We start from the raw sequence: 13,414 nt of genomic DNA, 5'->3' as shown, positions 1-13,414 counted from the left end.
TCCTAGTTCTTATGTTCCATAGATGAGAGAAATCATATGATAATTGTCTTTCTCTGCTTGACTTATTTCACTTAGCATTATCTCCTCCAGTGCCGTCCATGTTGCAGCAAATGTTGAGAATTCGTTCTTTCTGATAGCTGAGTAATATTCCATTGTATATATGGACCACAGCTTCTTAATCCAGTCATCTGTTGAAGGGCATCTCGGCTCCTTCCACGATTTAGCTATTGTGGACAATGCTGCTATGAACATTGGGGTGCATATGGCCCTTCTCTTCACTACGTCTGTATCTTTGGGGTAAACCCAGTAGTGCAATGGCTGGGTCATAGGGTAGCTCAATTTTTAACTTTTTAAGGGACCTCCACACTTTTTTCCAGAGTGCAGAGCCCAAATTATTGACCGGGACCCAGGCCATGCGCCATTGTTTTATAGGGATCTTAGGGATGTGGGCTTCTTGATTTTTCAGCCTGCCTTCTGGGGGAAGGGCCTGCTGCGCTGATACTCAGGCAACCCTGTTTGGGGAGATTCTCTGTGTCCCCTGCAAGGGGAGATGGGGGTGGGCACACTGTGAGCCGGTCTTTCCAGGCTTTTGTTCTCTGGTGGCTTTCCCTGGCAGTTTGCTGTGCCTCTTCTGAGAGTCAGAGCAGCAGTAGCCGAGTCTCAGCCTCTGTCTCAGAACATAGGGATCACTGATGGTTCTCCACTGGTGTTCTGGCCACTTTAACTCTGTTTCTGTTGGTGCTACTCAACCCTGCAGTGTCCTGGGATGTGTGCCCCACAGCCAGTGTCCCAGCCCTCCCTTCCAGGGCCAGCACATCTCTGTCCTTTGTGTTTCTTACACCACCAGCCACCAGCTGCCCACGTGTGCTCCGGAGCTCCGTTTCAGTGTTGTTTGCACACGCTCCAGAGCTCTGGTTTCAGACTGGTCGTGCGCATTGCCCGGTTCATGGTCTCAGTCTGCTCTCTTGCGAGTGCCGGTCTGCGAGTCCACCCACTTCTCCGTGCAGGTGGCTACCGATTCCCGGCGCCTGAAGGCGGTGGCTCCCTCCCCCTTCCATTTATCTTCCGATATCTGTGCACGGTTTCATGGCTCCCTGCTTCGTACCTCAATACTCAGCGCTGGAGATGTTCATTTGTAGAGATCCAGATGTATCTTCCTGCATCTCAGGCTGATTCTGTGGATGTTCAGGTTGGTCTGGTACCTATCCCGCTCGACTCAGGGGACCTGTTGAAAAAGGGGACCCCTACTCCTCCGCCACCTTAACTCCTCTCCAGTGTCTGATAAAGAATTTAAAGCGATGATCATAAAGGCACTCACCAGGCTGGAGAGAGTAGTAGAAGAACTCAGTGTGACCAAATGTGCCCCTTGCTTCACCAGGACTGGATCCTACATTGAAACATCCACTTGGGAGTACATGTCTGAGGTGCTATGTGGGAGTAAGTCAGACTCAGAACCAGTTCAGCATCATGAAGCTGCCTTTCTGTCCTGGAGGATGCCTTCCAGAGCGAGAGGCACACAGTAGTGCTATGGCCATGAACTCCCTCCTCCAAGGCAACTCTACAATCTGTTTTAAATTAGTCTTTGTGTGAGTTGAGTTGGCTAACCAACTTATCACACATTGCCTAAACTCCTTTAATTTCAATTCTTTTCAGAGTTTGCTTATTGATCAGTAGTCTTCATTTAAAAGAAATCAAATAGTATTGTTTTGTCTGTAGAATACACATTTTATTTTGCCTGTGAAAAACAGTGAAATTGGATAAGTAACTGAAAGTTTAGAATTTTTGGAAACCAAAAAAATCTTTATTTTAGTTTTTCCATTGTTTCTTTTAAAATATGGGAATTTCCTCTATAAGTATTTATCAGCATTATTCCTACTTTTATCAATGAAAAACTGAAGTTCAGAAATATAATTTCTTTCAGCTGTACAATTATTTATGCTAATATTAGATGTTAGCTCAGGTTTTCAATGCCAGATTTTTCATTTTTAATACATGTGAGAAAGAAGAAGTTACAAAATGTTTATAAGAGGAGCAGGTCAGATGATTATAACATAAATATCAACTTTATATTCATAAATAGATAATGTTATATACATGGGTATTATTATCATATTTATTATTCATTGAAGTCACATCTATTAAACATGGGAAGTCCTATTGTATGACTTTAATCCTGTAGACAGTCCAGGCAGATTGGTGACAGTGTGCTATCTGTTACTTGAAATGCTCTGTTTTCAAGTAGTCTGATTTGATGAGTTTTGCTATATTTCCTTTTTGGGTCATCTTTCTATAGCTTAGTCTCAAAATATTCTCATTTGTCACATTAGCAAATTTACCTTTTTATCAATTGTGTTGTATCTTTGCCATTTCATCTCTCAAAAGTTTATAAACAGCTGTCATTGTCAGTAACATTAATCATCCTGTGGCTAGCCTTCCAATGGCTAGCACTTACCCTTTTAATATGGTAGATTTCCTTCATCTCCCTCAGAAATTTCTCTGATTTTAGTTGCCATCTGACATATGGATTCTTTTTATCGTGTAGTGAAATATGAACCTCATCTGAATACAGTACTGGAGAATATAATACTTTGTGAGTGATCAGGTCATCATCTTATTCCAAGGCCTTCAGGAACCATCTACAACTTACAAATAAAGCCCAAACCTTTTTTACTTAGCATTCAGACAAATCATCTCATTACAAGTAATGTTCCTCTCCTTGTACTCCTATTACATTGTCTTCATACCTCTAACGTGAGTGTTAATGTGTCTTTATAATACAGTTGCAGCACACAAGTCCTTAATTTATATGACTTCAAATCTAACTAAAGCTGAAAGAGGATAATTTAAATTTAAATACCTTAGGGGCGCCTGGGTGGCATAGCGGTTAAGCATCTGCCTTCGGCTCAGGGCGTGATCCTGGCGTTATGGGATCGAGCCCTCATCAGGCTCCTCTGCTATGAGCCTGCTTCTTCCTCTCCCACTCCCCCTGCTTGTGTTTCCTCTCTCGCTGGCTGTCTCTATCTCTGTCAAATAAATAAATAAAATCTTTAAAAATAAATAAATAAATAAATTTAAATACCTTAGGTTTAACCACTAGTCCTATATCAGTTACAGTTTAGTTAGAGAAGCAGAAGCCTTATGAATGATGAAGGCTATGGTATTGTTATGGGCATTAGCCCTTACATAACTGTAGGGGCTTCTTAAGCATTCTATGTCCGGTGTTGGGCCTGAAGTCAACAGGAACAACAGTCAGGAAGGAAAAATGGTCATGAAATGGGGGAGATTAAAAAAAGGTTGGGATTGGTGAGGATAAGCTGGAACCCATGAGGACAAACTAGAACCTGTGAGAACAAATTGGAACTTGCATTTGTCTCTCATTGTATCTAACTTTGGTGATACATGTGACCTGTAGGATAAGGTAGTACCTTTGGCCACACTGTTGAACATGCACCTAGTTGAGAATTCAGAGGAGCTGAAGGAGGAGATCTGGTGGGAGCTGGAGAGCTGCAGGCCAGGCTGCTGGCCTATGCCTATGTGGTGAACCGGCAGATCAGTGTCTGGCCCTACAATAATCTTCAGAGCATAAAAATGTCTTCTGCTTTACTTCTGCCTTTCAAGTCTCACACAAATTTCTCTTTTTACTAACCCTAATCTAGAACCATACTGGGAAGGGAATTGTGGGAAATGCAGTTCCATCTTAGCTAAGTTAATGTAGTAGGAAGCCACCACAAGTCCACTTCTGCCTAAATCCTTGAGTAAGCAAGGGATTGGAGATATGCATCTGGCATATTTTCAGTCTGCCTCAGTTCCCGAGTACCTATCATAATGTAAGTATTTACAATACTGAGTGCAATTCTACTATTTGCTTGAATTTTTCAGACAAGACTGCTTTCCTAATCATAAACCAGTTGCTTCATTACATGCTCATTAGAAAGTGATCTGATCCAAAGCTGGAGAGAAAAACTGACTGCATTGGGTCTATGAACCAAGAGATGCTATGAGGGTCTCTAACATGGTGAGTGAAATACCTCTATACCAAAATTTCTAGAGTAATTTTGCTCATTTATTAAATTTTCAATTTACATGTTAACATCAGAACCCAATCCTGGTTTTAGAACTTTCTTCAATAAATATTTGTTAAATGGTAAATGAATGGTGTAGGGATTTCCTTCTGCTGTATTCCTCTTACCAACTAGCAAAGTGCTTGACACATATTAGATACTTAATAGATGTGGGTTAAATTATTTATTGAAAATTTTATTCTGTATTGTGTAATTAAAACAAGAATATTACAAATGTTTTCTTTTCTAATAGGTTTCCAAGTTGCCCTTAATACGAGCCACTGAATACTCTCTATACTTAGGGGTCTGGGTAAAAGTGACTGCCCATTGAGTGTGGGTTTTGCAAGGCGAGTTGAAGCTTGCAGAAAAGTATATGTATATGTATATTAAAGTACTTTGGAACACTTTGACCCAGTTTGTTTCCTTCAGTGCTTTCCTAAATCCCTGTAGACTTCTTGTACCTTTCCCTGGTGTCTTTGGCAAATTATCTTTAAAATATTACTACTAAAATAATCCATGCTCTTGGTAAACAGTAAATAAAGGAGAAAAGTTAATCTAAAAGTTCTCTGAACTCCATCCTCTCCACACACAATTCCACACTATTCAAAAATAACCACTGTTAATATTTTTATATATCTTTCTCAAATATTCTATGAATTTATAAACATATATTCGAATATACATATGTATTTATATGTATATGTATACTTGAAACAAATAGTATCATATTATTAATACTATTCTGCAAAAAGTTTTCACTTAATATATCTTGAAAATGTTAAGATATCAGCACATAAATGTACAGCTTTATTATTATTATTTTTAATTTAATATTTTTTATTATATTATGTTAGTCACCATACAGTACATCCCTAGTTTTTGATGTAAAATTCCATGATTCATTTAGTTGCATAAAACACCCAATGCACCATGCAATACATGCCCTCATTACTACCCATCACCAGCCTATCCCATTCCCCCAACACCCTCCCCTCTGAAGCCCTCAGTTTGTTTCCCAGAGTCCACAGTCTCTCATGGTTCATTCCCCCTTCTGTTTACCCCCCCTTTCTTCTTCCCTATCTTCTCCTACAGATCTTCCTACTTCTTACGTTCCATAAATGAATGAAACCATATGATAATTGTCTTTCTCTGCTTGACTTATTTTGCTTAGCATAATCTCCTCCAGTGCCGTCCATGTTGCAGCAAATGTTGAGAAATCATTCTTTTTGATGGCTAATATTCCATTGTATATATGGACTACATCTTCTTAATCCAGCCATCTGTTGAAGGACATCTCGGCTCCTTCCACGATTTAGCTATTGTGGACAATGCTGCTGTAAACATTGGGGTGCATATGGCCCTTCTCTTCACTACGTCTGTATCTTTGGGGTAAATATCCAGTAGTGCAATGGCTGGGTCATAGGGCAGCTCAATTTTTAACTTTTTAAGGGACCTCCACACTGTTTTCCAAAGTGGCTGGACCAACTTGCATTCCCACCAACAATGTAGGAGGGATCCCCTTTCTCCACATCCTCTCCAACATTTGTTGTTTCCTGCCTTGTCAATTTTTNTTGTCTATCTTTGCCATTCTAACTGGCGTAAGGTGGTATCTCAGTGTGGTTTTGATTTGAATTTCCCTGATGGCTAATGATTTTGAACATTTTTTCATGTGTCTGTTAGCCATTTGTAGGTCTTCATTGGAAAAGTGTCTGTTCTTATCTTCTGCTCATTTTTTGATTTGATTATTTGTTTCTTGTGTACTGAGTTTGAGAAGTTCTTTGTAGATCTTGGATACTAGTCTTTTATCTGTAGCATCATTTGCAAATATCTTCTCCCACTCCGTGGGCTGCCTCTTAGTTTTTTTGACTGTTTCCTTGGCTGTGCAGAAGCTTTTTGTCTTGATGAAGTCCTACAAGTTCATTTTTTCTTTTGTTTCTCTTGCCTTTGGAGATGTGTCATGAAAAAAGTTGCTGTGGCCAATGTCAAAGAGGTTGTAGCCTCTGTTCTCCTCTAGGATTTTGATGGAGTCCTGTCTCACATCAAGGTCTTTCATTTATTTGGAGTTTATCTTTGTGTATGGTGTGAGAGAGTGGTCAAGTTTCATTCTTTTGCATGTAGCTGTACAGCTTTATTTTAAGCAAGCTCCTCAAAATGTATTCCAAAGTGCAATTTACAATTTAACTAGTTCTCCGTGATGGCTATCTAAGGGTAATTCTAAGAATTAGTAATACAAATTATGTTGCATATATATATCTTTGTCTGTATCATGAAGGTGTATCCAAACAGCAAATTCTAAGCGGTGGAATTGCAACGTTTGTCTGAGCTTTGTTAACAGCTAAAGGGTATGTATTTTCAGGATACATATTTATAGCTCATTCAAAGTTGCTAGTAAACATCAGCATGTATCTCCACAGCCCCTTTTGTCAAGAGACCTCTCGTAAAAGGAAAAGATGTTGAAAGAATGGTCTTTGCCTTCATCATTTGTAGATCCTCCTTTGGTCATCTGTAATTCACCAATAATCAGCAGTCATTCATAACCATTTTTTTGAAACTGAAGACAGCTTTTCTGGAGACTAGAAGTGTCATCACCATGTTTAAGTCAATCTTATCTATTATTCTAAGAAACAAATACATTTTTTCAATTTCGTTATATTAAGATTAAATAATAATGCTGATATGACCATTAAATATTAGCTGCTCAGCAGTTGTCAAGACAACTGTCACAAAAGAGTTTGCCCATTGGTTGGTGCTGATCCATTCAACAATCTTCCCTTCTTATTTCCCCAAAGAATTTGAGACAGCCTATTCTGCAAAGACAAGTGCTTGAACCCTAAGCACCATTATAGACTAAGGACAGAAGGCCGGTGGTAAAAGAGAGAGTGGGAGGAAATTCTTTTTCCAAGAAACTAGCTTATAAAAGGCCTAAAACCTAGTTCTGAGCTTCTTAGTAAAAGGTGGAGAGAGAAAGGCTGAGTTATGGGGCTTTTCGCTTTCTACTATAGAGGGTCTCAGTCCTATTAGACACAATGATCCGTTTTTTATAACAAATATTCTGCCTGAATGCCTTGTTACTATCCTGAAGTGAGGTTTATGGATAATAAAGGTTATTTACCCATTCCATTTAAAAATGAATATAAAGGGGGCACCTGGGTGGCTCAGTAGGTTAACCATCTGACTCTTGATCTCAGCGCAGGCCTGACCTCAGGGTCATGAGTTCAAGCCCCATGTTGGGCTCCATGCTGGGCGTGGAGCCTACTTACAAAAATTAATATAAAGTCAGAACTCTAGTATAATGTAAGTTGTGTATAGCAAAATAAAATATATTTTAATATATACATGTCTAGGCATGACTATGCTGGAAGGCAAATGAAGTTGCCACACACTTATACCAACAGGAAGAGTCACGATGAATGCCACAGCTACAAATGCAGTCTGGCTCAGGTGTGTTGGCTGCTCAACTGCCACCAGCCTCATCGATCGTAATGATTATAGTTTTCCTAAACAGTGAAGAATTCTTCTAAAACCCTGGAAAAAAAGGCATAATCTTTCCCTAGTGCAAATACAAAGAAGTTTTTGCTTAATTTCAATATCACTTAATTTCCTAGAAATTCAAAATCCAAGTAAACTGGGGAAAGATAATTCATTATCAGCAGAGGGGAAAGTATTAAAACAAGTCTGTAGGATGACATTCGTGCAGTGTACAGGGAATTAAAAAATTTAAAAAATGACTGTCATTAAAGAAAAGTCAGTTTCTCTCCCCAGTCCTCAGGCTCTCCGTTTCCTAGGAAGAAAGCCCAGGGAAAACCAAACACGAGAAACAAAAGTCCAGTTCAAACCCTCTCGCAGATCCGGAAACTCAAATGTCCACCGCTAGGGTTAAAAGGTATTCCCAAATTGGTTCAAGGTGGTTACAAAAGTGAGCAGGTCTCTTTGCTGTCCAGAATAAGAAGGGAAAGAAAAAAAAAGCAAAAACAAAGTAAAAAGTGAAGTTACTCTCCAACCTCGCTGTTGGGAGCTCCGGAATCACCCGGGCAACGCGGGGCCCTACCCATCATAGGAGGCGGGGCCAAAGCCTTACTTTGACACCCTAGCAACGCAGCAAGCCTTTGTCGCGTCCTAGCAACACACGTCGCCCTCCCTGCGGCTGGCCTCCTTTAGTCTCCTTCCCTGCTCTTGACTCTCGCTCACCCTCTCACTGGGCCTCTCGGTGGCCCCTAGGGCTTGGATTTGCATACTGGTGCAGGACCGCTGTCGGGGTTCCTGCAGTGGGAGCCACTCAGGGAGAGCCAGCACATGGTGGGAAGGACGGTGAGAAAGAGCGTTTACGAAAGAAAAAAAAAAAATCAAGATTTGGTAATTTTTAAGGCACATCCAAAGTTCTGAGGAGAGGGGATTGGAAGGTGGGAAAATCACTTTTGTACAAACTCCATATAAAGAAAGAAGAAAAGACCCTGTCGAGGACCGAGCACCAAGCCAGCTGGAGATCTGCGATGTTGGACACCATCGTGCCTTCCGTGCAGGACCTGGGCAGGCAGGTGCTGCCTACGCTGCTGTCGCTGAGCCAGGAGGGTAAGCGATATGGGGCGAGGGCCCTGAGGGCTGGATTTTCACCCACTTGGGGAGGGGGGCGGAAAATCTCCTTCCCTATCTTCTGGAGTTGCCATGTCATCTTGGCAACCGGCTGGTAATCACAGCAGGCTCACGTTGGATGGAGAGTTTCTTTATTGACTGCCTTAATGAGGGAAAGGGGCCAGCTGAGGATTTTGATTAAAGGAGATAATGTATTAACTTGGGGACTAGCACAAAGTAAGTGCTCAATAAATGTTAGCTGAAAACAACCACCCCAAACGGCTCCTTCTCAGACTTCATGCAAAGAAAAGGCTACTTTTGTTGCCCTTCGATGTTTTGGGGGTTCTGTTAAGATGATCATAACAGGAACTAGGTTGTTGGAAGAAGACGGGGCAGCTTCTTATAGAAAACTTACTAGGCTTGATCAAAAGCAGTTTCTTAGAAGAGTCCCCCTAAAATGACACTGAGATGTCTGTAAGCAATGGGAGACTTGGGTTTCCAGAAGTGGAAACTATTACTATCAAGTCATTGTAACTCGGGGGAGTTGCCTATGCTTTAACCAAATGACTTAAGAAGACAAAATAAACAGGAGTAGATGCCTCTTTTCTTTCCCCTGCGTCATTCCTATTTTGTCCTGTTACAATAATTCTAAAAGAAGCATTAAATATAATGGTTTTATGGATTAAAAATATTTGCCATATTTATACATTTATATATAATTTATTTATTCAATGATTTTGAGAACCTAGTATGTCTTGGGTACTAGAGAACTGATGGCGAGCAAAAACCTTAGAATTTATAGTTTAGTGGGGGAAGAGATACACATTAACCAAGTAATCACAGAAATAAATATTAATTTACAATTAGTAAGTGCTATCAAGGAGGAGGTGCGTGGTACACTGGGAACTTTTAATGAGGTGAGGATGGGGCTGTGTGTCAAGATTTGCTGAAGAAGAGAAGATTTGAGCTGAGATGTGAAGAATGAGTTGCAGTTAAATAGATGAAATAGATCAATGGAGTAGGGAGTGGAGGGGAGGTGACATTGTTCTTGGCAGAGGGAAAAACAAGAGCGTGTTGATGAGAGGGACCACGGTGTGACTGAGGAATTGAGGGAGAGTCAATATGGCTGATCTATAAGTATAGGAGTGAATGTGTCCTAAAGGAGACTGGAGAAAAAGGAAGGGGTCTGGCGATGCAGGGCCTTATAAATCATATTAAGGATAGTGGCCTTTACTTTAAGCCTGATTGAAGGCCATTAAGTGTTTTGCATGGAGTTAAAGGAGGAGTTTAATGACATGATCAAGTTTGTGTTTTGGAAGATTGCTCTGGTTGCCAAGTGGAGAATGAATTGGAGGGTCAAGAATGCCTACGCAATAACTTAAATGAGAGTGAGTGGTAGCTTGGTCTAAATTGATAACAGTAAAAGTGGAGAGATGTAGACAGACTGAAAGGCTATTTAGAGGTAAAATCTACGGATTGTGGTGGACTGGATAGGAGGGTGGGAGAAAAAGGAAGTCTCAAGGATGAATTCTGAGTTCCTGGCTTATATAATTGAATAGATGATGGTGCCAGTCGTTGAGATTGAAACCTTGGGTACAGGGCAAGATTTAAGGGAAGGAAGATCCTGGTTTTGAGCACGTGAAGTGTCTTTGTGAGATATCCAAAGAGGCAGTTGGATACATAGGTCCAGAACCTGAAAACAGGGAGTGTGTCTGGGCTTCTGAAAAAACACTTGGGAGTCATCAGCATTTTGGTGGTCATTAAAGCCCTGAGCATGGATGTGACTGCTTAAGAAGAGTCTGGAGTGAGAAGGCCAAGGGCTGTACCTTTGAAAATTCCAACATTTAATGGCTGAGTTGAGGAAGTTGAGCTTACAAAGGAGACTGAGAAGAAATGGCGAGACAGGTAGGAAGAAAACCCAGGAGCCAACAGGTGAGGTGTTTAAAGGAGAAGAGAGTGGTCACCAGTGGTAGATATGACTGGGGGGTCAGAGAGGTGAAAACTAAGCATATCTATTGAATTTATTGACAAGGAGACCATTGGGGTCATTAGCAAGAGCTTTATTTGTTGAACAACAGAAACAGAAGTCAAATGACTACTTATTAATGTTCACAAATGACCCATTGTGGGGCAATGAGGATAAACTTCCAATCTCAGCAAAACACATAAATTAACTTTTCATCATTGTGCATATTAAGTCCTGTTGCTTCCATACGTTTCACCAAAGTTTAGTATTATGTAGTAATGTCATCATTTTATGGATGTGAACTGGGTCAAACTGTTGAAGACTACATAGCTAACAATCTTTGGAGGCAGGAAGGCTGTAGGTCTTTGGTGCGACACACTGATCTTTTCACTGCACTATGCTCTGGGAATATGTTTCTTTGTCCAAATCACTCTTGAATGTTTTGCTTTGTGTGTCGGTGTTTTAATTTTAGAAGATGTCTTATGAAGTCAGGGAGCTTATCTTTTATATTTGGTATTAATATCTATTTCAAGCATGTATTATTCTATAATTTACATAATGGACACTTAGTTCTTTTTAATAATGATCATATATAAGATAAAGTATTCCTGCTACTTGGCAATGTGTTTAAAGATATGGTTTTGTGGGATGCCTGGGTGACTCAGTCGATTAAGCAACTGCCTTCGGCTCAGGTCATGATCCCAGGGTCCTGGGATCCAGTCCCACATTGGGTTCCTTGCTCACTGGGGAGCCTGCTTCTCCCTCTGCCTGCTGCTTCCCTTACTTGTGCTCTCTCTCTCTTTCTCTCTCTGTCAAATAAATAAATAAAATCTTAAAAAAATATATGGTTTTGAATGCATAAAATGCTTAGAATTTGAAGTCAAATGATGGTTGAACTGAGTATAGAAGGCATGTCCAGGGATTATTTCTTTATAATAGTGATTCTTGGTATTTCAGTATTTGATTAAAATAAATAATAACCTCAGCTTTCTCTAAAATGTAAAACTAGCTATTCTTTAACTTGCTTCTTAGACTGGATTACAATTCTTTTTGTTTTTTTTGGNGTGATTCTTGGTATTTCAGTATTTGATTAAAATAAATAATAACCTCAGCTTTCTCTAAAATGTAAAACTAGCATATTCTTTAACTTGCTTCTTAGACTGGATTACAATTCTTTTTGTTTTTTTTGGTTTTTTTTTGGTTTTTTTTTTAAAGATTTTATTTATTTATTGGACAGAGATAGAGACAGCCAGCGAGAGAGGGAACACAAGCAGGGGGAGAAGGAGAGGAAGAAGCAGGCTCATAGCAGAGGAGCCTGATGTGGGGCTCGATCCCATAACGCTGATATCACGCCCTGAGCCGAAGGCAGACGCTTAACCGCTGTGCCACCCAGGCGCCCCTACAATTCTTTTTGTTTTGAGATTTAGTGATGCCTTTTCTGACTTTGGGATATCAGAAAAGTCAAAGTTAAAAATCATGGTTTTGTAAGATTTTCGAATCTATTCCAGTTGAAGTGCAGGACCCTAAAGCTTCCTAAAGAGAATGATGTGCAGGTTTTCTTTATTCTTCAGTAAGAAATATAAAATTTCAGTTTAGAATAATAAACTCTGCTCATATATAACTTTGCCCTTTAGATTGTATAGAGTAAAACATGACTTGAATATATCATCCAAATAAAGAAAGACGATCCTCAAATTTCCAGTTAAGCTCAGTCAAGTCTTTTCATTAGGGTTTGGTTGCAAGCTATATAGTTTCTCCTGGCTCTAATTAAATCATTCCCTTTTGGTATAGATTGTTCTCCTGAAATTTGAGCTGCATATCATGAGTCTCGGTGAAAGACTTAATAGTTTTGACTTAATAACTTTGAAAGTTCTCCATGTAAATCTGCGTATGGAGATTCTGTATTATTAGTAGATTAATGACTTTTTTGGTCATGATGAAAATTTTAATTCAGTATACAATTGGGATTGATTGAAAGACCTTCTTAGTTCTTAGCAGCCAGAAGTAGAATTCTTTTGTCTATGGTAGTGGAAAAGAGTGGGGAATATAGGGGATGGAGCAGGGTAGAGGAAATACTTGGTTATAATCTTGTCACTTGGCTCACTGTAGCATGCGCCCTAGTTTTCTTGGTGGGTGAGTAAATGTCCGTCACCCAACTTGTTCCCAGATGCCCATGAGACTCACTGCTACTTTCGTTGCCTTAACCTATTCCTCCTCTGGCATATTAATAAAAATATTTGTAACCCTGCTATACTGGAATTAAAAGATTGCAATTTCCCTGCTTTAGGTAGTGGTTTAAGCCATTAGAAATAAAAGTTATACCAATAAATCAAGCAGTTTCCAAAGTGGGGAGAGAATTGGTCTTTTGTCACCAACTGCATCCATATCCCAAAGTGGCAACCTGGTAAATGTCACTGTTCTTGATCTTTTATTTTGAGAATTAAAACATAACACTCTTGATTTGCAAAGAGTTCCTCAATGGAAAGTATCTTTTTTTTTTTTTAAGATTTTGTTTATTTGAGAGATAGAGAGCCTGCACATGTGCATGCGTGAGCTGGGGGAGGGGCAGAGGGAGAAAGAATCTCAAGCAGATTCCACACTGAGAGCAGAGCCCAACCCAGGGCTGGATCCCACAACCAAAGGATTGTGACCTGAGCTGAAATCAAGAGTCAGATGCTCAGCTGACTGAGCCACCCAGCATCCAGGCACCTCTGGAAAGTATCTTTAATATGCATCATTGGGTTTGGAATGGAGATGTCAACACAGACTTAATTTTCTGTATTTCTTTTTTTTTCAGGTTTTAAAATTTTTTATTTGC

The 13,414-nt window shown here is 39.9% G+C and overlaps 1 protein-coding gene across 2 annotated transcripts in view; it reads left to right on the top strand.

Annotated features, from left to right (window-relative positions):
• Positions 1–3,980: 3,980 nt before the first annotated feature.
• CCDC81 (coiled-coil domain containing 81) overlaps positions 3,981–13,414 on the top strand; it is a 44,376-nt gene continuing 34,942 nt past the window's right edge. Inside the window, exons 1-2 of one of the 2 annotated variants that reach the window (XM_034667718.1) lie at positions 3,981–4,015; positions 8,427–8,630. In XM_034667718.1, coding sequence (XP_034523609.1) covers positions 8,552–8,630 — 79 coding nt within the window. In that variant the 5' untranslated portion in view covers positions 3,981–4,015; positions 8,427–8,551. Of the gene's footprint in view, positions 4,016–8,144; positions 8,631–13,414 lie in introns of those variants that run through there. The other variant, XM_002925183.4, reaches the window with a different exon arrangement.

This window comes from Ailuropoda melanoleuca, chromosome 8 (genome assembly GCF_002007445.2).
Source record: "Ailuropoda melanoleuca isolate Jingjing chromosome 8, ASM200744v2, whole genome shotgun sequence".
NCBI classification, from domain to species: domain Eukaryota; kingdom Metazoa; phylum Chordata; class Mammalia; order Carnivora; family Ursidae; genus Ailuropoda; species Ailuropoda melanoleuca.
This window is presented reverse-complemented; position numbering and strand designations above follow the sequence as displayed.